The 26,893-nt window shown below is 32.6% G+C and overlaps 3 protein-coding genes and 1 pseudogene across 6 annotated transcripts; all 4 read right to left on the reverse strand.

Annotated features, from left to right (window-relative positions):
* Nucleotides 1–301: 301 nt before the first annotated feature.
* LOC113850784 (oligopeptide transporter 6-like) lies at nt 302–3,948 on the reverse strand. The gene is made up of 6 exons (XM_027481328.1): nt 3,460–3,948; nt 2,654–2,751; nt 2,006–2,575; nt 1,266–1,524; nt 993–1,175; nt 302–901 (listed from the first exon to the last, which is right to left on the reverse strand). Exons 1-6 carry the CDS (start codon nt 3,946–3,948, stop codon nt 302–304), a joined length of 2,199 nt encoding a protein of 732 aa, XP_027337129.1.
* LOC113865272 (RNA-binding protein 2-like) lies at nt 1,719–24,137 on the reverse strand. Of its 4 annotated transcripts, XM_027499726.1 has the most exons (7): nt 23,845–24,137; nt 21,840–21,961; nt 21,097–21,334; nt 20,961–21,022; nt 20,809–20,890; nt 19,434–19,553; nt 18,962–19,314 (listed from the first exon to the last, which is right to left on the reverse strand). In XM_027499726.1, exons 1-6 carry the CDS (start codon nt 23,924–23,926, stop codon nt 19,450–19,452), a joined length of 690 nt encoding a protein of 229 aa, XP_027355527.1. In that variant the 5' UTR covers nt 23,927–24,137; the 3' UTR covers nt 18,962–19,314; nt 19,434–19,449. The 4 variants fall into 4 exon arrangements, 3 of the variants coding, with proteins under 3 accessions (XP_027355537.1, XP_027355527.1, XP_027355515.1); XR_003504979.1 differs by lacking the exons at nt 18,962–19,314; nt 19,434–19,553 and adding an exon at nt 1,719–1,729 and having other exon boundaries at nt 19,777–20,890; nt 23,845–24,074; XM_027499736.1 differs by lacking the exons at nt 18,962–19,314; nt 19,434–19,553 and adding an exon at nt 17,992–18,458 and having other exon boundaries at nt 23,845–24,074.
* Nucleotides 5,584–8,811, reverse strand: LOC113850793 (annotated as a pseudogene).
* Nucleotides 10,526–14,639, reverse strand: LOC113865263 (oligopeptide transporter 6-like). The gene is made up of 6 exons (XM_027499701.1): nt 14,026–14,639; nt 13,133–13,230; nt 12,482–13,051; nt 11,822–12,080; nt 11,550–11,732; nt 10,526–11,443 (listed from the first exon to the last, which is right to left on the reverse strand). Exons 1-6 carry the CDS (start codon nt 14,518–14,520, stop codon nt 10,829–10,831), a joined length of 2,220 nt encoding a protein of 739 aa, XP_027355502.1. The 5' UTR covers nt 14,521–14,639; the 3' UTR covers nt 10,526–10,828.
* Nucleotides 24,138–26,893: the final 2,756 nt, after the last annotated feature.

Consider the following 26,893-nt stretch of genomic DNA (forward strand, 5'->3'; position numbering starts at 1 on the left):
CAAACAAGGAAATCCTGAAAGGAAACATTCTCCTATTGACAATATACAGCATCGATGACAATGCAATAACTGAAAAACCAGCAGTTGAAAAACCTCTCCATTGATCTCATTGCCGCAGAGATGGCAAAGGCCAATTATCTGAAAACAAGGCTTTTCCACAAATTCTAAACCTCCATTCCAAGCCTAGCAATTACTTATCATCATGAGCATATAATTACAGTAATGGATGCATTTGGTTGTCTTAAAACCACGTACACAAAACAAAATACTTAATGTAGCTAAATGAAGAATCTTTTGGTGATTATTGAACAGGGCAACCCTTAGCAGTAGGGCAAGAAGCCAAGGGGCACCCTTCAATATTATTTCCCCACCAGTTGAGACTAATGTTGTTGGCACCCAAAGTAAGAAAGAGTAAGATTGTCATGAAGGCAGTTCCAGCATCAAGACCACCAGACAATACATAATTGTACCGTTTCCACCATTCTTGTCTATATCTATATACAACAAACCCTGAGACAAAACCAACAGTTATACAACTGGTGAAGTTTACTGCTGTTGCTGGGGGCATAGTTGCCGTAGCACCCAACAAGATAGGCATGTGAATTAGAGCTATCCATTTTTGGCCTGGGAATGCCTTGTGAGCAAGCCAAACCAGAATGGGTGCAATGGCTCCACAAAGGAAGAACAAATTCACATTGGCATATTCACCAAGGTCTCCAAAGATTCTGCGTGGTCCAAGAAGACCCCATATTACAGATGCATCATAGAACACATTGTCCATTGGGCAAGTCCAAGGGCTATCAGATGCAAGTTTGGTAGTATCACAAAGGTGAGGGATAGTCCCCATCAACCACCATGCAGTTAATGTGTATACAAGTACTGATATGATTGTTCCTACCACCTACATATAATGCAGCCACATTTAGTTTCATTATAAATAACTGCTAATATGTGTTCTAATCTTATAGTTCAATAAAGGAATCATAACTGACCTGTGCCATGAACATTGTTCTTGGTGGAATTTTCATGTAGTGTCCAAGTTTAAAGTCTTGCAAAAAGGTTAGTGCTTGAGTTATGCTGATGTATCCATACACTTTAAAGCACATATTAGCCACAGGGCGCTCTGGATACATGTAACCAATTATGTATTCTGTTATAATGTTTAAACCGGGTGGCTGTTACAAAGAAATAGATGAGATCTTAGAGAATTCTCCTCAGCACCAATGTAAAATTAGAAAACTCTTTTAAGTGAATTGTTAGTATACCTGATTTGTAGTGGCTGCTATTATACCAATAGGAAGAGTGAAAGAAATGGAAATTGCACTAGCTAGCAATACACCCCACCATGGTAACTGAAGCGATTCCTTGTAGTACTCACAAATAAATATAACAAGAGCAAGGTTCAGCACGAGAATAATGTGAAACCACCACATGGGGACTGATCTGTACCTCTGCATTAGTCTTGTGTGTATGTCAGTTTTTTTACCGTCTCCAAAGGCCCTTTTACTTTGATTCCATATTTCACTGCAAAGTGCATTAGTGTAAACAAAAATAAAAATTTGAAGGACATAACAAATTTTCAAAAATAAAATTTGGAATATTATGACGACTATGCTAGACATCCATGTTACATAATAAGAATAACATTTTCCCATAGTTGAATATAAGAAGTTGTAGTTGCAGGATGTAAGAGTATGGCAATTTAATGCAATCTTCAATAAAAGAAGAACTGAATAAGGTCACTGATAATATGAGTATATGGAAATTCAGTTTAGAGCAGAACAAGTTTCTGCTGGAAAGAGAATACAGCTTGTACAAGTTCAACCATGTATCTGAACGAAAAAATGCTTGAAGTTGAAAATGTTCGAGAAATTCAGAATGAAGTTTATTCAAGGGCCACAGAAAATAAAACTTAAAAAGGGGAAGGGGGGAAATATAATATTTAATTTCCTAAAACATGTCACATTGATGACAAAATCAGATGATTCACATAGTGGCTAGCTACCTTCCATGAAAAAGCACAACATGCACAATAGTAGCAGACAATGTTGCAAATCCGAGGCCATAAGTCATTGCAAAGAATGTACTGAGATGTACAGGCCCGTTCTTATTGTAAGCATTCCGATCAAGATGAAAATTAGAGTCAACAATGGTTGAAATGTCATAAAGTGAACCATTTCCCATAAACAGCTTACTTGAAAATATGGGAAAATTCTTGGCACCATAGACATTTAACCAGTAAGCAGTTGGTGTCATCACATACATAACAAGAACAAATCCAACAGCAACATTAGCAGTTGCAAACCATGGACTGGCTAGTGGACTGCCGAGGTATGAAGAAATTGTAGACCAATCAAATCCAAATGCAGCAATGCCAAGACCCTTCATGCCAGAACCAAGTTGTTGAACTAGGATAGACTTGGGGGCAATCCAACATAGCGAAGAAAAAGATGTCAACATTGAAAACAGGTAGCTTGGAAAGACATGGTAAGCCAACCCAGTGATCAAGACAAGGAGAAAAAATTGAGCACGTGTTGTGCCTCCTTTAGGCTTTTTGTCTTTCTCATGTAAAGCACTGCATTAATATATTTACTTAGCATAGTTACAATCTTGAAGAAGCTACTAATTAACAAATCAAAAAAATAGAAATGACCTGAATAATGAGACCTGGACCAGATTAGATGGCCACCACATTTCCCCTGGCTCAACCAGAAATTTCCTGAACATTCCTGCCCATCCAAATCCCAGCACCTAAAATTGAATAATGAAGCACAACTTAAGATAATATTCTACATTTTACTTAAGCTATTTATGATAGTCATTTCTGAATAGTCTTTGGGGAGTTGAAATAAATGACTCTATCAAAATTTAGACGGATAAGAATAAAGATAATCCATTCTGACCTGCCTTATGAATATCCCACTAAAAAGCCCACCTCATTAGTGGATCATCCCTTGAACCAACAAAGACAAAATTCTGGAAGAGTAACAAATCCCTTATTACATGGACCTTATGACTGAATAGAAACACAATTATTTCGGATTTGATTTCTTTAAAATGGAAGTACATTTTAGCAGCTATTAAAATGTCAAGTTATAATCATTGATTAGAAAACCAAGGGTTAAAATTTTAAACAATTTCATAACTCTTGATTTTTCATTCAGGCAGTTAAAACTTCACATTCACTGTATACTTTACCCTTTAAACTATAACTCCCACTTTAAATGAGAAAATCTAAGTTTTTAATCATTTTGTTAACAAATGTCAGATTTTCAAATTTCTCCTCGAAGTTTTTGCAATTTTAGCAAGATTAGCTAGACTTGTTTTCTTCCCCTGATTCATGATTCTTTAATCCCATGGATTCTGATTACATTACCATTCAGCTAAGAATATGAAAGATTCTTGAAGCACGAGTCAACAAGCTTCGAGGCTAAACAAGAAATGGAGATAGAAGATAACCTGAGTAGTTAACATGAGTAATAAGGCAGGAAGAAAACTCAATTCTCTTTTATACATGAGCTTCACTGCACTCAAAATATGAGTAGCAGAAACAGTTCCAGCACCAGAATTGGCAAAAATGGTAATCAAAACATGCTCTTTGATATTGAATGGCCCCCTATTGAGTGAGAATTCAAGGTTTGTATCCTTGAAAAAGACACGAGTTGGCAACATTCTTGCCATGAAATGACCAATAGGAACCACAGCAATCTGAGCAGAAATAGAGGTGACAAACAAAGGTTGTGTTCTGTACCAAAAGAACTGATTAACAAAGGACAACAACACACATGAAACAATGCCCAAAACCCACATTCTGAATGTCAGAATATGCATTGTGGGGTCATCTGTTTTAGGCACTGTGAGTTCCACTTGTTTCACTATGCACTCTTCATTCTCATTCTCATTCTCTGAGGCACTCTTGCATCCCTCAACTTCAAAAATGGAAGCCATGGTAAAAGTATCCTTTGTTGCACAAAACAATGTCAAATAAAGAACATGTCATTGTCAGATCTTAGCATTGTCGTGCATGCATGGACGAAAGCAAAGAAAGAGACCGATATGAATTCATGTGTATTAATTATTATTATTATATTTTGCTACACACCAAAAGACAGTACGAGGAATTACTATGATTTTGAGAACAAATGAATGGCTACAAACTCAGCAAAAGAAGTTTGCTCTATTAAATCAATAACCTTTTTAATTTGCGGATGGTTGAGAGATACAAAAAATTAATTTGAAATTATTTCATAACATTTCTACCAAATTAATTTATTTTTAAATTAATTTGAAATATTTCATAACACTTTCTTCTCCTTCAAATTCATTTATTTTTAAATTTAATGACTAATACTATCCAATTTTTTAATACTTAATAAAAATATTTCATTATACTTTAATTCTCGTACTTTGTATGTTTTTTTTTTAACTTTTAATTGCTCAGAATTAGTCTTCTTAATTTTTTAATTATTTAAATTAAAAGTTTTTCCTTAAACTATTTAATAATTAATAAAAATAACAGAGGTGATAATATATTATTTATCTCTATAAATTAATAAAAAAATATGTACAATATTTATATAGAAATAATAAATAAAATAATGAAAGTTATCTTTTATTTTTATTTAATTTTATATATTTTTTCTTTCAAAATTTGTACAAGGTAATGATATATTATATTTATTATAATTATTAGATAAAACATTGAGATAAGAGACTTGATTTAAATAATTTAAAATTATTAAAAAATTAAGAAATTAAAATTAAAAAAATTATATTACTATAAAGTAAAGTATAAGACTAAAAATATAATTAAGCTTAAAAAATAATTTCCATTGCAAGTGTATTAAGAAGCCAAAAAAAGGTGAATCGGCAACAAGGTAGGTAAGGTTGAAATCATTTAATACTATTGTTAGCAATTTTTAATTTTTACTCAATTCCTAATTGTCAGTCCTTCGAATATTTATTATCTTGACTCAATTACGAATGGTCTTCCCGATTACTCTCACTTAGAGCAAGTATGATTCATTTTGAGTTTTATAAGAACATCTTTATTAGTATTACTTAAAAATTTAAGAAATTATTGCTAAAATAAACAATTATTAAAGACATCTCTTTCCTTCAATTTAAACAATTATTACTTATATAAGTATAACTGATATTTAAACAACAATATTTTTTGTATTATTGGGAGAGAATATTTTGAGATGTTTCTTTTATATTTGAGGTATTTTTTTAAAATGCACACACAAGTATTTCCTTACGAGAGCTCAACCAAAACAACTCTTGAATGAGAGCATACACCTTTTGACAATATGCATCGTTGATGACATTCAAACAAACCTGTTTCCTTAATCACATTGCTATAGAAATGGCGAAGGCTAATCCAAGGGGATAGATTTGTCATAAATTTGAAGTCCACCATTCGAAGGGTAGCAATTTATTTATCTTGATGAGCATAACTAGAGTAATTGATGCATTCATTTTATTGTCTTAGAAGCATAACCAAACAAACAAAACATAACATAGCTAAAAAAAGAAGCCAAGGGACATAACATAACATAACATGCATTCATTTTGAGGAAATTATTGAACTGGGCAACCTTTAACTACAATACCCTTAGCAGTAGGGCAAGAAGCCAAGGGACAGCCTTCAAGGTTATTTTCCCACCAATTAAGACTAATGTTGTGGGAACCCAAAGTAAGAAACAGCAAGATAGTCATGAATGCAGTCCCAGCATCAATACCACCAGACAACACATAATTGTAGCGTTTCCACCATTCTTGTCTATATCTGTATACAACAAACCCTGAGAGAAACCCAACAATTATTCAACTGTTGTAGTTCACTGCTGTTACTGGTGGCATCATTGCAGCAGCATCCAATAAAATAGGCATGTGAATTAGACGTATCCATGGTTGGCTTGGGAATGCTTTGTGACAAAGCCAAACTAGAAATGGTGCAATTGCTCCACCAAGGAACATCCAATTCACATTGCCATATTCACCAAGGTTTCCAAAGATTCTGCGTGGTCCAAGAAGACCCCATATAACAGATGCACCATAGAAGACATTGTCCATTGGGCAAGTCCAATGGCTATTAGGTGGCAGTTTGGAAATATCACAAAGGTCAGGAATTGTCCCTATCAACCACCATGCAGTTATTTTGTGTACTACAATACATATTATTGTTCCTACCACCTACATAAAACATAGTCAAGCCAATATTTTATGTTAATTTTATATGTAGTACTTCAAATTCGAGATGATAGAGGGATCATAAGTCATAACTGACCTGTGCCATGAACATTATTTTTGGTGGAATCTTCATATAGTGACCCAGTTTGAAGTCTTCCAAAAAGGACAACGCTTGAATCATGCTCACTGCCCCATATACCTTAAAGCACATGTTAGCCACAGGGCGTTCTGGATACATGAACCAATTATGTATTCTGTTATAATGTTTAAACCTGATGGCTGTTAAGAAAAAAGAGAGAAGCACTTAGAGAATTCTACTTAGAACTAATATAAAATTAGCAAGCTCTGTTAATAAATTGTTAAGCTACCCTATTTGTGGTGGCTGCTATTATACCGATTGGAAGAGTGAAGAAAAAGGAAATTGCACAGGCTAGCAATACACCCCACCATGGTAATTGAAGTGATTCCTTGTAGTACTCACAAGCAAAAACAGCAAGAGCTATGTTCACCACTAGAAGTACATGGAACCACCACATGGGAACTGGGTTGTCCTTCCTCATGAGTCTTGTGTGTATGTCTTTTTTTTTATTGTCTCCAAATGTCCCTTTACTTCGCATCCATATTTCCCTGCATAATAGTACATATAATAAGTGTAAATGAAATTAACATAATATATTTTTCAAAAAATTTATATTTGGAATATGGTAGCGAGGTGCAGACTGCGGTTTCTATATTAAATAATAAAACAAAGTCACTTATTTGGTTGGACCAATTAGATTAAAGACATACATATGATGTGAAATAATGCCAATTTAATGCAATCTTCGCTACAAGCGTAATTCATTATAGTAACTGATTACATGAATGTGTAGAGAAATCCTGTTTAGAGATGAACATACTTCAGATACAAAGAGTATTGCACATATAATTTTAGAATAATGTCTATCCAAGAGCCACATAAAAAAGGGGGAATAAAATTCAAAAATCCTAGAATATGGCATATTAATGATAAATATTAAGATGATTCATGCAGTGGCTAGCTACCTTCCATGAAAAAGCACAACATGCACAACTGTAGCAGAAAGTGCCGCGAATCCAAGGCCATATGCCATTGTAAAGAATGTGCTAAGATGTACAGGTCCATTCTTCGAATAAGCATTGCGATCAAGATGGAAATTAGAATCCACAATGGTTGAAATGTCATACAGTGAACCGTTTCCCATAAAAAGCCGAGTTGAATATATTGGAAAATTCTTGGCATCATAGACATTTAACCAATAAAGAATTGGTGTCTTCACATACATAACAAGAAAGAATCCAACGGCAACGTTAGCAGTAGCAAACCATGGACTGGCTAGTGGACTACCAAGGAATGAAGATATTGTAGACCAATCAAATCCAAATGCAGCAATGCCAAGACCCTTTAAGCCAGAACCAAGTTGTTGGACTAGGATAGACTTGGGGGCAAGCCAACATAGCCAAGAGAAAGATGTCAACATTGAAAACAAATAGCCAGGAAAAACATAGTAAGCCATGCCAGAGATCAAGACAAGGATAAAAAATTGAGTACTTGTTGTGCTCCTTTTGGTCTTTTGTTTTTCTCATGTAAAGCACTGCATCAACACATTGGCTTAGCATACATGCATTCTTGAAAAAGCTACTGAGGGAGTAACACATTAATTTAATAGAACTTACCTGAATAGTGTAACCTGGACCAGATTAGAAGGCCACCACATTTTCCCTGGCTCAACCAGAAATTTCCGAAATAATCCTGCCCAACCAAACCCCATCACCTAAAATTGAATAAAGGAGAATAACTTAGGCCAATATTCTATAAGACAAAACATATATATGTAATAATATTTAGGTGTTGTTAGTGTTATTTAATAATTAAATTAAAATTATAAATTCATTTTAGTAAAATATTTGTATTTAATACTATCGCAAATTACTTATGTAAAAATTAAATTTTGATTAATAAATAAAACTAATATTACTTAAGGAAATGCACCTAAGTTTTGACACATAGAATATGATACTTCTTGTATGATTTAACATGAAGCACAAGTCTACTAGCTTTTCAGCTAAACTAAAAATGAAAAAGAAATCCTTATAGAGAACCTGTGTAGTGAGCATAAGAAGTAAGGCTGGAACAAAACTAAAATTTCTTTTATACATGAGCTTCACTGCACTCAAAATATGAGAAGCACGGACTGTTCCAGCACCAGCATTGGCACAGATGGTTATAAGAACATGCTCTTTGATATTGAATGGCCCCCTATTGAGTGAGAATTCAAAGTGTGTATCTTTGAAGAAGACACGAGTTGGCAAGGTCCTTGCCATGAAGTGGCCAATGGGAACAACAGCAATCTGAGCAGAAATTGAGGTGACATTCAAAGGTTGTGGTCTGTACCAGAAGAACTGATTAACAAAGGACAGTAACATATATGAAACAATGCCCAAAACCCACATTCTGAATGTCAAAATAGGCATTGTGGGATCATCGGTTTTAGGCACTGTGAGTTCCACTTGTTTCACTATGGACTCTTCATTCTCGTTCTCATTCTCATTCTCTGACGCTCTCTTGCTTCCCTCAACCTCAAAAATTGAAGCCATAGTAAAAATATATATTTTTTGTACAAAAGTAACGTAAAAAGAATGTGAACGTCAAATATAATGCATGTAATTATGATCTAATGAAACAAAACAACATGGTCATACGCGGAGAAAAGCAGGGTTAGAGGCCAATATTTTTATGATAGTTATTTTAAGATTTAAAATTATAGAAATAATTATTAAAACAACTTTTATTTAATCATTTTAAATATTAAAATAACGGTTTTGTAATTTCAAGAATTAAATTGACTTATACATATAATTTCAGATATATATTTGGTCTATTATACGTGCATGAAAGACTATGAAGATTTCGCTACACACCAAAAGACAATACGAAGAAAATTACTATATTTTTGGAAGAAATGAATCAGCGAAAGACCTTTTGAATCTGCGAAAGGCTGAAAGTGTAGAAAATTTTAGTTTGAAATATTCATGCTGTTTCTACCTAATTACTGATTTTTAAAATTTTCTTTTCCCTCAAATTCGTTTATTTCTTTCTTTCTTTCTTCTAATGAATAGTCCATTCCCAATTGTTTATAAGCACTCTTGATAAGTATTAAAATTTATACATTATTTATGTGTATAAAATATTTTTTATCAAAATTTTGTAGAAAATTAACTCATTTTACGAATTGTAGAGAATCAACATTCATGTTGTTGAGAAGTTCAATTATAAAATATGTTGAGTGAATCGTAGTGACATTACGAGAAAATATTTGTTTCAGATTTTGATAGAATTGACATTAAAATAATTAATTTTTAAAAATTATTTTGTATTTGGGTTTTTTTGTTAAATTACTCGCAGGTTTTTGAATTCTTCAGAAAGTTATAAATAAATCTTTATACTTTAGAATTTTTTAATTAAACTCGTGAGTTAATTTTTAAATTATTTAAAATTTTTAATTGAGTCTCTACATTTAACCAAATTCTAATAAAAATGTGACTACAATCCAATTAAAAATAATTTAAAAATTCAAGACTTACAAATTTTTAACATTATTCTTTAAAGAAACCCAAGGATTATTAATTTTATTATATTGGTACAGTAGAATCATTTTTAATACAAATAAAATATATTTTATGAGTCTCAAACCTAAAAGAAAATTCTACCCAAAGCACTGAGTTAACAACTTTTACTTCTTAAATCAATCTTGCTGCAACAAAACTTATTTTGAAATCCTAAAATTTATCCAAACGCACACTATGCAACTGAATTTTGATCAACACCAATAAAAGAGGCTTTGGAACGCATGTCCAAAATGATAAATAATAGATGAAAATAAAAAAATGATTTTATTAATATCAGTCTAAAGGTTTATTTTAAGTATAAATAAGTAATAAATTTTTATTAAAAAGTATATTATTTATAATTTTGTATTTTAAAATATTTATTTTTTAATGAAACTCTAATACTCTTAAATATTTAAAACCAGTCTAAAGGAATAATATTAATATTTTCTTTAATTAAAATGTACAATTGGTAGATGGGTATTCTGAACAAGATATTTACATATCCTTCAAAGCTAAAGGTGATACTGAGCATCATCAATCATCACTTTCAATCTCATCATGTCCCGACAATAAGTAAATTGAAAGGTTTAGTGGTGATAACGCTCCGCGATGGAAAACACTTGCCAATTATTGTAGGCAAACGATGCCTTTTCTACGAATCGATGATTAATTATACAATAGTATACCAAAGACTAATAGGAGAGCCAAAGTTCTGATTGATACGATTACAATGATTCATATACAATTGACCTATGCTTTTTCTCAATCCATTGTGTTCATCTTTCTCCAAAACATGGTGGTCCAAGTTTGGTTGTATGTTAAAAAGACATGACCATCAACAATGACATGGTTCAAAAGCTACTTTTATGCTTATACTGTTAAACGTTCAAAAATACAGACCAAATGTTCAACTTAAATTGAAATATTAAGCTAATGGCATCCAAGTGATGAGTGCTAGAGGCCAAGGGGCACCCTTCATCTAAAAAAGGAAATTTTGCAATGATCATTGAAAAGGGCAACCTTCAGCCATAATGCCCTTTGCGGTAGGACAAGAGGCCAAGGGGCACCCTTCAGGATTATTTCCCCACCAATTAAGTGCAATGTTTTTATTACCCAAAGTAAGAAAGAGTAAGATTGTCATGAAGGCAGTTCCAGCATCAAGACCACCAGACAATACATAATTGTAGCGTTTCCACCAATCTTGTCTATATCTGTATGCAATGTACCCTGAGAGAAACCCAACAATTATCCAACTGGTGAAGTTAATTGCTGTTGCAGGAGGCATCATTGATGTTGCACCTAACAAGATAGGCATGTGAATTAGAGCTATCCATTTTTGGCCTGGGAATGCCTTGTGAGCAAGCCAAACCAGAAGGGGTGCAACGGCTCCACCAAGGAAGAACCAATTCACATTGGCATATTCACCAAGGTCTCCAAAGATTCTGCGTGGTCCAAGAAGACCCCATATAACAGATGCATCATAGAACACATTGTCCATTGGGCAAGTCCAAGGGCTATCAGGTGCAAGTTTGGTAGTGTCACAAAGGTGAGGGATAGTCCCCATCAACCACCATGCAGTTATTGTGTATATAAGCACTGATATGACTGTTCCTACCACCTACATACAATGCAGCCACATTTTGTTTTATCATAAATAACTCCTAATATGTGCTCGCTCTAATCTTGTAGTTCAAATTTAAAATGATAAAGGAATCATAACTGACCTGTGCCATGAACATTGTTCTTGGTGGAATTTTCATATAGTGTCCAAGTTTAAAGTCTTGCAAAAAGGTTAGTGCTTGAGTCATGCTAATGTACCCATATACCTTAAAGCACATGTTAGCCACAGGGCGTTCTGGATACATGTAACCAATTATGTATTCTGTTATAATGTTTAAACCAGGTGGCTGTTACAAAGAAAGAGATGTGATCTTAGTGAATTCTCCTTAGTACCAACGTAAAATTAGCAAGCTATGTAAGTGAATTGTTAAGATACCTGATTTGTAGTGGCTGCTATTATACCGATTGGAAGAGTGAAGGAAATGGAAATTGTACAGGCTAGCAATACACCCCACCAAGGCAACTGAAGTGATTCGTTGTAGTACTCACAAATAAACATAATAACAGCTATGTTCACCAGTAGAATGATGAGAAACCACCACATGGGGACTGATTTGTACCTCCTCATAAGTCTTGTGTGTACGTCAATTTTTTTACTGTCTCCAAAGGCCATTTTGCTTTGCATCCATATTTCCCTGCATAGGGCACATGGTGAGAGTAAATGAAAATATGTTTTGAAAAACACAACATATTTTCAAAAATAAAATTTGGAATGAGGTTGGGGGGGACTGGGAAGACTTTCATATGAAATAATACTTCAAATATTTTCATATTAAAGTATGCCAATAAATGATATCTTCACGCATGCAAATTCAGTTTAGAGCATAAAAAGTTTAGCTTCGAAAGGGAACATATAACATGTTTCTGGACAAAAAAAGATCTTGAAGTTGAAGGCGTTTGATATAAAATGTTCAGAATGTTGTATATTCAAGAGCTACATAGATAAAATTTATAGAAGGGGAGGGGGAGCATAATACTAAAATCTTAAAACATGTCATATTGATGATATAAATCAGATGATCCATGAAGTGGCTACCTTCCATGGAAGAGGATAACATGCACCACTGTAGCAGAAAGTGCTGCAAATCCGAGGCCGTAAGTCATTGCAAAGAATGTGCTAAGATGTACAGGCCCATTCTTCGAATAAGCATTCCGATCAAGATGGAAATTAGAGTCAACAATGGTTGAAATGTCATACAGTGAACCATTTCCCATAAACAGCTTACTTGAAAATATTGGAAAAGTCTTGGCATCATACACATTTAACCAGTAAGCAGTTGGTGTCATCACATACATAACAAGAAAGAATCCAACGGCAACATTAGCAGTAGCAAACCATGGACTGGCTAGTGGACTACCAAGGTATGAAGAAATTGTAGACCAATCAAAACCAAATGCAGCAATGCCAAGACCCTTCAAGCCAGAACCAAGTTGTTGGACTAGGATAGACTTGGGGGCAAGCCAACATAACCAAGAGAAAGATGTCAACATTGAAAACAAATAGCCGGGAAAAACATAGTAAGCCATGCCAGAGATCAAGACAAGGATAAAAAATTGAGTGCGTGTTGTGCCTCCTTTTGGTCTTTTACCTTTCTCATGTAAAGCACTGCATTAAAAATATACTGACTCAATATTGTTGCATTCTTGAAAAAGCCATTGATTAACACATTAACTAAATAGAATTTACCTGAATAATGAAACCTGAACCAGATTAGAAGGCCACCACATTTCCCCTGGCTCAACCAGAAATTTCCTGAACAGTCCTGCCCAACCAAACCCCAGCACCTAAAATTGAATAAGGAAGCGGCATAACTCAAGACAATATTACGAGTTAACTACAGCAATTAATATCATGTAAAAAAAGCAACTTTAGCTGACTACGACAATCATTTTCTCAACCTAGGACTAAGAATATGAGTATCCCTGACTAAATAAAACCTGGTCAAAGATGAAACAGTAGATCTATTGGAACAGAACTGAGTATTGATTAAAAGTTCAACTATTTATTCTAATAAAAGTATCAGAATCATATAATCTAGATTAATGGTTTTTTTTATCATAGTTATAAAAAATCAATATGACCCTGTAAAACCAACCTACATCTTTCAAACTTGATTTGTTAAGATGTAAATGATTTCTGATTAAGGCTTTTGATTTTTTAGTTACACCTTCCAGGAAGAGGGTTTATTTCATCCAATTTTCTGCATTGCAAAAATGCCCCGGACAAAATTCAGCTAGTAGAACTCTCACACATGCAAGGAGGGTGTGAGGATCCAAACTTCACAGTATATTCTGCCTCTTTTTCGGTGTCCACCTCCCTCCAACCAAAAATAAACTACGAAAGTTATAAGGTAATAAAATTCCTTAAAAGTTAAAGCATAGACCTTGTGCCTTGAAGCACAGAATATATGTGTTTTTGTTATCATAATTTCCACAAGATTGGTTATACTTCCTTCATGAGACTCATGTCCTGATTCTGAGTATGTTTACATCAATTCATAAATATCAAAGTTATTGAATCACAAGTCTATTATTAGCCATAAATGAAAAGAAGATATAGGGTTGTGGGTAGAATAAAACCTGAGTAGTTAACATGAGTAATAATGCAGGAAGAAAACCCAATTTTCTTTTATACATGAGCTTCACTGCACTCAAAATATGAGTAGCATAAACAGTTCCAGCACCAGAATTAGCAAAGATAGTTATAAGAACATGCTCTTTGATACTGAATGGCCCCCTATTGAGTGAGAATTCAAAGCATGTATCTTTGAAGAAGACACGAGTTGGCAAGGTCCTTGCCATGAAGTGGCCAATTGGAACAACAGCAATCTGAGCAGAAATTGAGGTGACACTCAAAGGTTGTGTTCTGTACCAAAAGAATTGATTGACAAAGGACAACACCACACACGAAACAATGCCCAAAATCCACATTCTGAATGTCAGAATAGGCATTGTTGGGTCATCAGTTTTGGGCACAGTGAGTTCAACTTGTTTCACTGGGCACTCCTCATTTTCATATTCATCTTCTGAGGCTGAAACACTATTGCTTCGCTCTACTTCAAAAGTGGAAGACATGGCAAAAGTAGTATCCTTTTCTTACAAACTGAAACACAAAGATGTGAATGTCAAATTTCATGCATGTGATTATGAACTAATGAACAAAAGAACATCATGACCATGTGTGTACTTAAGGGCTGATATCAAGATCATGAGTGTCTATATACATTTAGAAGACTGAGAAATTACACACCAAAAGACAGTGTTATGCGTTTCTATTCTTTGGGAGGAAACGTATTACTTCAGCCACTAAAAGTTTTCTGTATCACATCCATACTATTTTCAGTTCAAGTTTTTTAACATTTTAAAATTAGCACTAGGTAAAAAATTGTTAATATTAATTTTTAAGTTTAATTTTAAGTAATAGAAAGTGATTTTTTTATTAAAAATTATTTATTATATAATAATATAAGAATGTAATAAAAAATTATTTTTTAATAAAAAATATATTTTAGATATTTAAAATTAATTTTAAAGACTGAAGTCAATAAAATTGCCATTATTTTTTTCTCTTTTATCTTTTTTTTTGTCCACAAATGGAAAAAAAATCTAAAATAAAATCCTTTACCAAAAGGTAGCATACTTTAAATATAAAAAAAAACATTTTTTACATAAATACAAGAAATTAATAAAAAAATATATTTATTATATTAAATTAGGTTTTGCTTTCCAAAACTTTAAGCGTATTACTTTAAAAAAATAATAAATAAAAAGGATTTATTAAAAATATAAGAAACAACATCAGTAATACATTTTGTTTAAAAAAAATATTTTTAATTCTTTAATTAATACAACCATAAAGACAGTGCTTAATAGCTGTTTTCTAATATATATTTTTTTCGTAAAGTTTTATTTTTTAGGTGTTTTCTAAATTTAACTCGCGACACATTAATTCTTAAAAGTCATAAATACGAGTTATTTTTTAGTTACACACGCTAGTCTTTAATAGACATTAATATAATCTATATTTTTATAAAATTAAAATATAACTTTTACATTTTTAAATGTTGATGTTTCTGTATATTAATTTTTAGCAATCAAATTGAGTATTTGTGTTTTTTCTAAGTGGCCAGAAAGACTTAGAAATGATGGCAAAAGGGTATAATTTTTTTATTAATTTGGAATTACTATTAAATTAATAACTTTGAATTTTCTTTCATTTTATTTTTATTTTTATTTTAGTTCAATGATTAATTTCTATATTTTTCAATTCTAATTTTTACCCTTTTAGTTACTCTTTTCCCACGAAACGTGTACTAAAAGTGCTACTTTTAATAATATGAGAAATTTTCTGTCATTGTCACATTTATAACATCGTCTAGGTTACAAATGACTGAATGCATTTAAAACTTTATAGCCAAAATGATTAATATTACTAAAAGACTAAATATATGACAAAAGTGCCTGCAAAGTGTCATAAATGTTAAAAATGAATTACAGGGCTTCAATATTTTCCTTAAAATGAAAATTTTAAATTATATATTAATTTATTAAAAAAACTAAAAACATGTAATGACCCAGTTGACAATGGGATGGTAAAAAAATTAAAATAAAGAATAGTACTTTTTCGTGTATTATACTGGAACCTTTAAACATCAATGGATTTGCTACCATTGATATTCCTTGCAGTTGGTGTAGTCATTCAATGTACATGGTTCGATCAAAATTGAACGGCTGTGATTTTGATATCACCCAATTCAATTTCTCGCATGCAATTAAATTCTGGCCATTCAGTCTTGATGAAACAGCATCAACTGTTCTGACCGCAGGAATTCTTGACTACAATAAATTTGAGTTAGTTTTATTAATATGAGCCTTTAAATCTAAGTGAAATTTATAAATAAAAGAAATTAAACAAAATAGTTACCAGTTTCATTATTAATATATAATTCGAATTTTGATTTGATTTTTGTTTTCAAATCAAGTTAATATGCTAAGTTATTTTTTGTGGCAAAAAATTCCTTAACCTTGCAATTATGTCTAAGATTTAAATTTGTTAAAAAAGTGATTAGTACAAGTAATGAGGATAGAGTTTGCACAACTACACAAAATTAAGAGTCAAAGAAGAATAAAAACATTGGAAGGCAAGACAGAAGCCAATGAAAAGGATATAAAAATAAAACAAACAAAGCATGGACTAACCCAATAACCACGAAGCCATGAAAATGATGGGAACGTAAACTAAGAATACAATCACAGGATAATATAAAGAGAGGGTCCAAGTTGACGTCGACAACCACATTACCTTCAAATCCATAACTATCACCTCTCCTTCAATACTTCTCTAATTATTTATTTTCTTCCATGGTTATCTTACACACATTTAGTGTGTTTAAATCGGCATCAAATTTATTAAAACGTAGATCTATTTGAATACGATAAGTTATAACTTTCACATTAAATCATGATTTAACATAATTTTGATTGATTTTTAAACCCAAACACTAAGCATATTATTCATGTAGCTGGTACGTCTCTCATACAATAAATAATAAAAGATGAATAAATGATTAAAGTCATATCAGAGTTATAATGAAATACCAACCCGCCAATTTCACAACGTTATGTTTAAATTTCCAAAAAATTAAGAACCAATGAAAGGTTAATCCGACGGAAGGTTACACCTCAGCTGAGCCAATCCAACATACTAACACCTGGCTTGATGTATTTCCAATTACCAGAAGCCCAAGATGAACTCATACAAGATTGGGAAAGTTCAAAAGAAAGGAGCCCCAAGCCCACATTACCTGTTCTAAATGAGCATACGATTTTACCGTTCTAAGTAATAATTATCAAAGAGCATATGTACGTAATTGTTGATAAGTAATATTTCGAATTACCACTGCTCCAAATGAACATACGATAAATAATAATTATCAAAGACTACATGATAAGTAATATTCTCACTCTTATTTTACCGTTCCAAGCTAATATCCTGCATATTCTTGATAATTAACGTACGTAATTGCAGTGGAAAAGGAGATCCGAACCAATTTCCGGGCAGAACTTACAAATAAGCAAGCCCCAAGGGAATCGCCAATTCACCCACTTGCCAACAGCATTGCATTCCATGTCACAGACGGCAAAAGCACTGATTCTTGTTCTCAGAGGACGTTGGTAACCAGAAGAAATTATGTATTCTATACCACCTCTTATCAGGGACTTCCAGAGCAGCATGAAAACATAGCACTATATATCCGTTGCAAACTAACCATTTTTTACGCCTCGCTTGATGTCTTGGCATGGCAAGGACAACGAAAACCATGGAGACATTTGTTGTTTTTTTGGTTTTATTTTCAGTCTATATATTTTTATTTATACTTGTAAAAAGATAATCACATTTTCACGCTTTTTTCTGTTTTTTAAGAAATTAGAAAAATGAAATAAAAAGACTTATTTATTCTTTAAACGAAACTTTTAAAAAAAAAATGAAATGCAAATAAGTTAAGATTTTGATAATTATTAATTAAAGCATATCAATCAAAGTTAAAAAAGAAAAACATGCACCGCCTAAAATATTATAATTACTCGTGGCTTAGATACATTGATAATGTCAAAAGTTCATAGCAAGTACCAGTGAAAAATGAGAAATGAAACAGATTTAACAAACGCAGTCTCCTCACACCACGGGGAGCTCATCCACAGACTCATCATTCATTGTCTTACAAGCACTCAATTTCTCTGCCGTGAGAATTTTAGGAGGATAAAGATCTGCATATACCCATTTTAAAAGTTTTCTCCAAGTGAAAATTGGCGCCAATGACATCAAATCAATGGCTAAAATCCCAAAACGATCAAATTCAAAGAACAATGTCTTCACGCTACATGGCATAGGCAGCATCCTTCAATATTTTATCATCCTCTTCAAATTTGGCAGCATAACTTATGTTGGACTGGACGCTCAGGATAAAATATACGTATTTACCAATCGTTCAGATCATATTATCACTTCTAATCTGATACAATTCGCAGGTTATTATAACTATAGACAGAGACTAACCTTTATCGACTTTTCTAATATCTCATAGTCCAATTTGGATAGTCTTATAGAGAAAGGAAATCAACTTAAAAAATTAATAGAACTTTTCTTATAAATTAAAAGCAACTTATATTCCTAAGCTATAAAAAAATTAAATAAAAGAGATTCTAAAAAACAGAAAAAATTTAATTACTTTTAACTTATAAAAATAGTTTTACTCATTTTATTTCTTAATTTTTTATTAGTATAAACACATAGAGAAGTTTATCCAAACTATATGAGCACAATCATGGGTATAAACCCAACACTAAATGTCCACTTGGAACATAAAAATCTACGAATCAAAATCCTTATATCATAATATGAGAAACGCTTTCATGAATGACGGGAAAACACCTACAAACTATAAAAAGGAAAAAAAAAATCACATAAAGCTGAAAAATATGTAATGTCGGAAGATTGCAGATATGTTGGTTTTAGGGAAAAGCATGAACGAGAGTAATTTAATAAAATTAACTAAAATATTTGACATATGAAAGGCTCACTAGAAGCATGCATGGAAAACATGCTTCTTATTCCCACATATATTGGCAAGAGCAGTGAAACACCTTCAAAAACATAAGTTGTAACAAGCGACAATTTGAAGCAATCTATACTTAATAAATTAGACAAATTTTCTCAAACAAATGCACGATCTGAATCTCTAGCGAGCACTCCGCAGGTACGAATATCACAAGGTTTGATTTGGTTCTAAAGAAAGCAACTGTAATTCTCAACTGCAAGGCTGATCGCTTGACTCTCAAAACCATAACCTCCCCAATAATGAGTGAATCCTACATAGAATTGTCGTATCATGATTCAGCACGATTAACCGTTCATATTGAAGCTTTTATTCAGCACCCAACGACCATTAATAATAGCGTAAACGTATCGTAATAATAGCAATAATCACCTGTAGATTGCATAATTCAACGCTTGCCACGATGCACGCCACCTGACCTCGCACCAGGATAGCGAGCAAATTGGAACCTTAAATTGACCGAGTTGCGGTCAAGCTCATCAAATTTGTAACCTGCAAAATTAACGTTTATTGTTTTACGCTGAACAACAGGCCACGTTCGGAACGGCGGATTAAGGTGTCAATAGGTAGATGATATGAGACGTGTGCTATATCTTACCTCAGCTTAAGACATAATAAACCTGAAATACATCTGTGAAAACGTTCAAACCCAATTATCCAACATAGGTGAAAATGCGAGTCCCTCACTCATTACCAAAGGGATCAAACTTGCTACTTAAAAGAAGGAAGGGTGAGTGACCTTCAGTAAATGTCTAATGTTGGACACTCTCCGCCATTGGGTTTTCAGTGAAAGAATATTTCAAACATATATCCTATTCTAGCTTAATTATCTATGCAGCAGGAACAAACAATAAACAGTGACATGAAAGCGTGTTTTTGACGAAATAATCCTTACTGTGCTTATAGTTGGAAGGACAAACGAAAATGACAGACTGCTACAGCGGATTTCGTTAAACATGCCCTTAGCCATCAGCATTCAATGCAACCAATGAGCGACCCGGATAGATTACTCAAAACCAGGAAGGGAGCTGCCTCCCATAATATGGAAATGTCAAACGGATGGTATTCATAATCTAGCCCCCACAATCTTTCAACCAGAAATGATAAGATATCGGTGTCAGGTTCATCATTCAGCTCGACAAAGAAAGCGAGGAGTGGATAAAATTCATTGTCATGATTTTAGTTTAATGTAAAGCATACTGCCACCCTTCTAAAGTTGATTGCCATTTTCATCTGAGCCAAACCAGCTCCATCCCCCAAAAATGTGGTAGATAAGAAATCTTTAGCGTAAGGTTAAATATAATGCTGGTTTTTAATTTATCATAAACGCCACCAAGTAGTACTCCCCACTCTTATCCAGATGCTTACTTAATGCCCTCGCAATAATTTCTTCATTCATGTCCACTGAGCATGTTTCTGGCAGTAGTCAAATCCTAAACCCTGCCCTACCCTATATCAGGCAAGTGGTTTTATCTATTACCCAAATCCAATCCTGCATATATTATCTAGAAGCAGCACACTCGCTTGAGACACTGACGTGAGAAGAACACGAACAACAAAGAAATCAAAACATATAGATCGGTTTTCCCACACAATGTACGTAATGTTCCAGAAAATTGTTCTGCTGCAATTTTTTTAAATTTGTCACACTGAAGGAAATAAAGAAATGGAAGATACGGGATTGGCCAAGACATGCATGAGCAGCATGAGGATGTCATTACAAGACCAAAGGACAAAGAGTTCTTACCCTGTAATGCATCCATTGCACTTGCTGCATGAGCTGGACTCATAAAATCGACAAAACAAAGTACCAGTGGATCACCTCCAGGCTGCACAAAATCCAAGTAAAAAATCCATCCATGCAAATATTATAAGTTTTTACTTTTTACTTAAACTTACTTGTCTCGATTCCTTGCTGACAAGTCTGACTTCTTTGTATCCAACCAAAGGACGAAAAATATCTATGTCTTGAAGTTAAGGAGGACGAATGTACAATGAAAAGCATTAAACTAATGGTAATCACATGAAAGGATACGAGCTACTTCCCGTCTTGTACAGTTGGAAGGTAAACCCTCCACAAACAGTGTACTGGTAGCATCAGGTGGAAGAGAAAGGTCCGCCCTTCCACTACTTAATCCCAAGATTTTGTCTTTTGGATTTGTTCCCCTGTCTATACCCCCAATGCTTGTGACATGTGAATCATCAATAGCATGACTGGGAATTCGCCCACCAATGGTTCTAGTAGACTGTCCCGCACCATAAGACGAAACTTGCTGAAAAATGTACAATAAGTTAGCCCAGCCCTTAAGCAAAAAGGCCTGATTGATTCACAAAATGTGTTTTGTCATAAAATGAGATTGAATAAGATGTAGAACCCAGCGATATAAGTTATCCAACCATCTGCTCAGTATGGCTGGATAGGATGTCAGAGCAAGATAGAGTTTACAATTTTGCGTTCATTACATATAATTGCGCAGAATAATACACTATTTGTCTTAAGAATTTATCTAAGAAAAAGACATTTTATTTTTTTCCCCTACCCCTCCAAATCTCCCCATGAGAAATTTGTAGCTGAAACAGAATTTATTTGGATCTTTTAACCATTAGTTGAAGCCTTGAAAATCCACTTGACCAAAATTCCTATCCTATCCATATCTATATGCATAACAAACACAAGTAAATAGATCCGGTTGCCTATAAATTTAACACGCCCATTAGGATCATAAAAGAACAAGAAAAAAATAACTATCCATTTAAGAACAGAAAAATAGCTAATACCGCACTACGTAGGTAACGCTCATAGGATGCATCAAGGGATTCAGTATCTCTAATTGCGCGTAGCCCTGCTCTATCGTCATCTTGGGGAAAGTAACTGGGCAAGTCATGAACGCCAGAGACATCTTCAAAATTAAATATTTTAAATTAATGAGAATGTAAAGACAGAAAGAACAAGGTAGAAAAGAATCATTTGCGTAATGATTATGAAACAAAGATTTAAATCACATGGTTGAGGAAAATTAGAATATCAAGATGTAATAAGTCTAATATTAAGACAATAGGAATTTGAAACAGTATGTCTTGGTTATTGGAAATTCTTACATATCTCTCAATAATATAGATTCACCGAAATTAGACACAGCCACATAAGAAATATGTTATGTTGATGTTTAATTATGAAATATGTTGAAAGTTCATGATGGCACCTTATAACAATGTCATCATAGGTGAAAATAAATAATAAGAAAAATTAATTATAAATAGTATGTAAAAATCCTAAAAGTTTGTTTGCTAACCATTAACATAGGTGCCAAAGCTTGATTTCAACATAGTTAAAGTGATACCAACGATGGCACAGTTTGGATAAAGTTGTTGATAAGTACTCTTAGGAGTACAAAATTAAGTAACAAAATGAATCTCATAAGTTAAAATTAACTTATGTTTTCTATATTTTTAAAAAGTTCTTTTATTTAACTTCTCTAAAATTTGAAAAGTATAAATTATTTTTGACTTATAGAGAAGCTTTATTCATTTTTCATATTGATTTGATTTTGGAATTATCTCCAAGCTTACTCAAACTTGACCTATGTCACTTTCAATCACATCATGACAATAAGAAAATTGAAAATTAGCTTGTGAGTAGTGATCTAAAGTCTAAACTGTTCAATTTCCAACTCCTCGTCTGCCTCAAATTAAGTATCATATGAATGAACTTGAAATCTTCACACCAGTTTGTGCACCAGATCATCAATACAAAAATCAACCGAAATATATTGATCAAATACCTTCCAAGATTTTCATTTCTTGAAAATTTGATACCACAACCGGTTTTCAACTTTCCAAACCTATCATACTTCCCAAAATGCAACAAAAAAAAAAAAAAAAGCAAATGAAAACAGAAATAAAAGATAAGAAAACATTTCTTAAGGTAAACAGTCCCAAAGATTGCCCAAGTCAGTTCCTATTTATTTAATAGCTATGAAGCATGCACTATGTAAAGTGTAATACAGAGAAATCGAGTAGTTCAAGATCCATCACTGTTTTACACTGGTCAGATTCGTCAGAACTGAATATTCTTTTCATTCTCTCTACTCACTAAGTAGTAATTAGGGATGTCCCCTTACAGACTACCATGTAAAGTTAACGGGATTGATCTTCAAAATACATCTTATAAAGATGTCAAACTACAAATTATTCAATTGCCAGATAATGTCATTCTACAGTAAGATTTTAATTGATAAAACAGATCGAGCATAAAGCTACATAAAGTGTGTAACTTACAAACCAACTTTGTAACACACAATTAGCATTCTCTTTATTTACTTGTCACAATCCTCTGCTACATCAATGCACAACCCAACAAGATAATAATGAGGAAGATAATCATGACATTGACACGTGACCTACAAATACCTATATCCAAATTAAAACGAACAAACAACACAAAAGGAACACATACACTCGTGATTAGTCACAAGAACCAGCCTTGTGTTGGACATGTCACGCGAGAAAACTCAATTCTCGGATGATGTATACATTGCAACCAGAATTCAAAAAAAAAAGGAAAAAAATTATGAAATGAAATCCTCAATCCCCAAAGATAAAAGAAAATTTGTGTAAAACTAAATGGCTTGAATTAAGATTTGGTCAATTAGCTAATGAATATAGCCCGAGTGGTCGATTAATCCCTTATAGTGGAAAATTTGGAGATGAAAAGGAGAAGTGATGAATAAAAGAGGTAGCGGGCGAGGAAACCCTAAATTGAAGGGGGGGGGAAACGGCATACCGTAATCGGAACGAGAGCGCTTGCCGGCGACGGAAGAAGGGGCGTGGCGTGATTCGGGGTATCTCCAATAAGCGTCGGACATGGAGACAATTTGATAATTGAAGTTGAAATTGAAATTGAAAAGTATGGAAGAGTTTGAGAAAGAGATTATGGTTATTGTAGAAGACACTTAATTCCCAGAAACACCACACAACACAACTTCCACTTCTGTTTCTGGATTTTTAATTTTGTCCCCTTCTACACACCGAATGCAGTTATGGATACTCCTTTCTTACTTTCATTCTTTTTTCTTTAATAAAATATTAAGATTTTTGTCCTTATGATTTAGAGTCTAAAGTAATTTCTGTTTACTTTTTTTAATTTATTTTTTACTTGTATAATAATTATTTTTTAAAACTCTCGTAACAACGTTAATGATCATTTCTTTAAAATAAATTAATTATTGCACGCACTATATTTCTATATTTTACTAAATTTGATTTTGGCCAGTATAATTAAGAATCATTCCTTCTACATTTTATGTATTCAAATTTCAATTGTCTAAATATTCTGTTCTCGTAATTTTTACTTCTACCCGTTTTTTCACTTCAGGGTTTGATTGGTTACCCCTTAGTCATTCAAAGTTTTCTACAAGTTCATACTCACGTAAAAATAATCACTAAGTTTTTATTTGTAAACTTTATTTTTCTTGAACATCAGAAAAACAAACGGATACTTCACAATTATTACTTCTTATGCACGTTACATTGCAGACATTGCTTCTTGGTGTTGTGTTAGAAGGGTTTGGGATTTGACTTACTTGCCCAGGGGAAGGAGCAGTTGAACGGAAACATTTTAGATGCAACTGCCACTAGCTTGGAAGGGTTTTTTTTTTTTTATATATATATGTTAATATGTTGGTATTTTTTTAATCCCTGTTTCTAAAAAACATTTCTAATTTTTTCGTTTAGATTATTATTATTTTTTTATGTAAGAAATACCTGTCTTAGTATAAAAATGTTTTTGAATGTGAGACATACATGTCTTAATATAAAAAATATCACTTTTTATTTTCACTTTCTTTCATATTTCTTTTATACCAAAAAGTTTTAAAAAATTACTTATTTTTTTAGGGTTTTCTTTCTACTCGCATTTTTATTTTATTTATAAAACCAAACAAAACACAAATCTTCTATATCGGTTAAAATATGTTATTTATAAAATATTGCATAATTTTATGAATTTATAAATATATTTTTTAAATATTTTAAGCTTTTAATTTTATTAATATTATTTTTAGTTAGAAATTATTTATATTTTTTTATTTTGTTATTGTTTAACTAAAATTTTTATTTGATTAGAATTGTGTGTGTTTTTGCTAGAGAATTACAAGTCTTCTTGTCTCTTATAGTTTGAGATGACGTTTTTTCTATTGCTGACTCTATTTGATCTTATGCAGGGAGTGTACTTACAAAAGATACTTCAATGATGAAGTCAGGTTTTGATTTAGACAATAAATGTTATTTTATATTCAGAAGTCAACCACTTACATATACCTTCTACCTTCTTTTTATAGGCATTATTATGAGCTAATGGACTTTACGAATCAGTCCTGATTTTCATCATTTAATTAAAGTAGATAATAGTCTAATTATTACCTTTAATTAAGTTATTTACTTTTTAATCTGATAGAGAGGGTATTTAGCTATTTAGGCTGAAAGGGTATTTAATTTCTTTTTTCTATAAGTAGGACCGAATAATGTTATATCCATTACAATATGTTTCATTAAGTAACATTAATATTTTGTTTATTATTTTAAATTACATTTGAACACTTTTTTATATTTTGGATTTTTATCTCTTTTCTGTTTCAAGTTAATCCTTTGCACCGTTATTGATTTGAATGAAACTAAAAAAACAAAATTATTAAAAGAAAAAATCAAAATAAATATATCAAGCTGTAATTTTGTATATTTATTAATACAAATGTTATCTCATCTTTACCTTTCTTATCCTCCGAGATTTTTATACTAAATAATAATAAACATTATTATTTTTTCATAAACACTTGAAGATTAAAAGAATAAAGTGAATTAGGAAAGTACTTTACCCTATGAAAAGCGTATTAGCAGATTCTCTTATGAAAAGGAACACTCCTGATTTACTTATTCAAAAGAGGACTCTTTAATCGTCTCGTGTCAAAGTTTTTTCTTTTTCTTTTTCAGATGAATGGACCATTACAGAGAACAGACAGTGGTTGCTGTTTATGCACATTAAATTGAAGCAATAGCATGTGACAAAGGAACAGTTGATAGAGAGTGAAATTTTCTGCCACTAAGAAGAATTACTTTCAAAAAGTTACTTTCAATTTGTCCCAAAATTTTCTATATCCGGTACTAACTGTGTTGCCACCAGACCAATTTACGACGCGTTTAGCCAAAAAGGTGTAATGAAAGAACCAAGTAAGTGAATCAAACTTGGACTTTTTTTTATCCACAACAAATTTATATCCTAGTTTTTCCGATAATTTTTCCCTTATTTGGCCCCAAAGCAACTATTTAATCTAAAATAATAATTGTTTTTCGTATTTTAGTTTAGACAAAATAATAAGAAACTGTGTCAAGTGTTAGAGAATCACCGATGTTCGAAACACCGAGATTCGCCGCTTTTCCACCGTTACTTTCGGTTTCCGCTAGGTTTGTAAACCAGACATCGCCCAATCCATACAAATCGCGCACGTGGTTACTTGCTGGTTCGTGTCGCGCGTGTGGAATCTCATGTCTCCACTCACCCCCACCTGACACCCAAATAAAAGTAAAAAGAAAAATGTCTATATTTTATTTATTTATTAATTTTTTAAAATTTTAAAATAATATATAATAATAATGTTAAACGGATATGTAAAAAGGCGTGACAAAATTAAATATTAAATTGAATGATTGATCACCCCTTCAATAAAATGTTTACCATTATAATATTATTTGAGTTCCATTTTTAACCGTGGAAACCGAACTCACACTCGGAGTCGGACTCCTTCAAGGTGACTGAGTCATCGAAGAAATCCATCACA

The sequence above is a fragment of the Abrus precatorius genome, unplaced genomic scaffold (assembly GCF_003935025.1).
Source record: "Abrus precatorius isolate BTA unplaced genomic scaffold, Abrus_2018 Scaffold10, whole genome shotgun sequence".
Classification (NCBI taxonomy): domain Eukaryota; kingdom Viridiplantae; phylum Streptophyta; class Magnoliopsida; order Fabales; family Fabaceae; genus Abrus; species Abrus precatorius.

What these genes read in the sequence shown, in the direction of transcription:
- LOC113850784 (XM_027481328.1), bottom strand. Translation starts at nt 3,948, where the DNA reads ATGGCTTCCATTTTTGAAGTTGAGGGATGCAAGAGTGCCTCAGAGAAT. An exon ending in GTCCAGGTCTCATTATTCAG is followed by an intron (nt 2,576 to 2,653) that starts GTCATTTCTATT and finishes ATATTAATGCAG; the next exon opens with TGCTTTACATGAGAAAGACA. An exon ending in GTTGTGCTTTTTCATGGAAG is followed by an intron (nt 1,525 to 2,005) that starts GTAGCTAGCCAC and finishes TGCACTTTGCAG; the next exon opens with TGAAATATGGAATCAAAGTA.
- LOC113865263 (XM_027499701.1), bottom strand. Translation starts at nt 14,520, where the DNA reads ATGTCTTCCACTTTTGAAGTAGAGCGAAGCAATAGTGTTTCAGCCTCA. An exon ending in GTTCAGGTTTCATTATTCAG is followed by an intron (nt 13,052 to 13,132) that starts GTAAATTCTATT and finishes TTTTTAATGCAG; the next exon opens with TGCTTTACATGAGAAAGGTA. An exon ending in GTTATCCTCTTCCATGGAAG is followed by an intron (nt 12,081 to 12,481) that starts GTAGCCACTTCA and finishes TGCCCTATGCAG; the next exon opens with GGAAATATGGATGCAAAGCA.
- LOC113865272 (XM_027499714.1), bottom strand. Translation starts at nt 23,926, where the DNA reads ATGTCCGACGCTTATTGGAGATACCCCGAATCACGCCACGCCCCTTCT. An exon ending in AGCGTTACCTACGTAGTGCG is followed by an intron (nt 21,335 to 21,839) that starts GTATTAGCTATT and finishes TACATTTTTCAG; the next exon opens with CAAGTTTCGTCTTATGGTGC. An exon ending in TCAGCAAGGAATCGAGACAA is followed by an intron (nt 20,891 to 20,960) that starts GTAAGTTTAAGT and finishes GATTTTGTGCAG; the next exon opens with CCTGGAGGTGATCCACTGGT.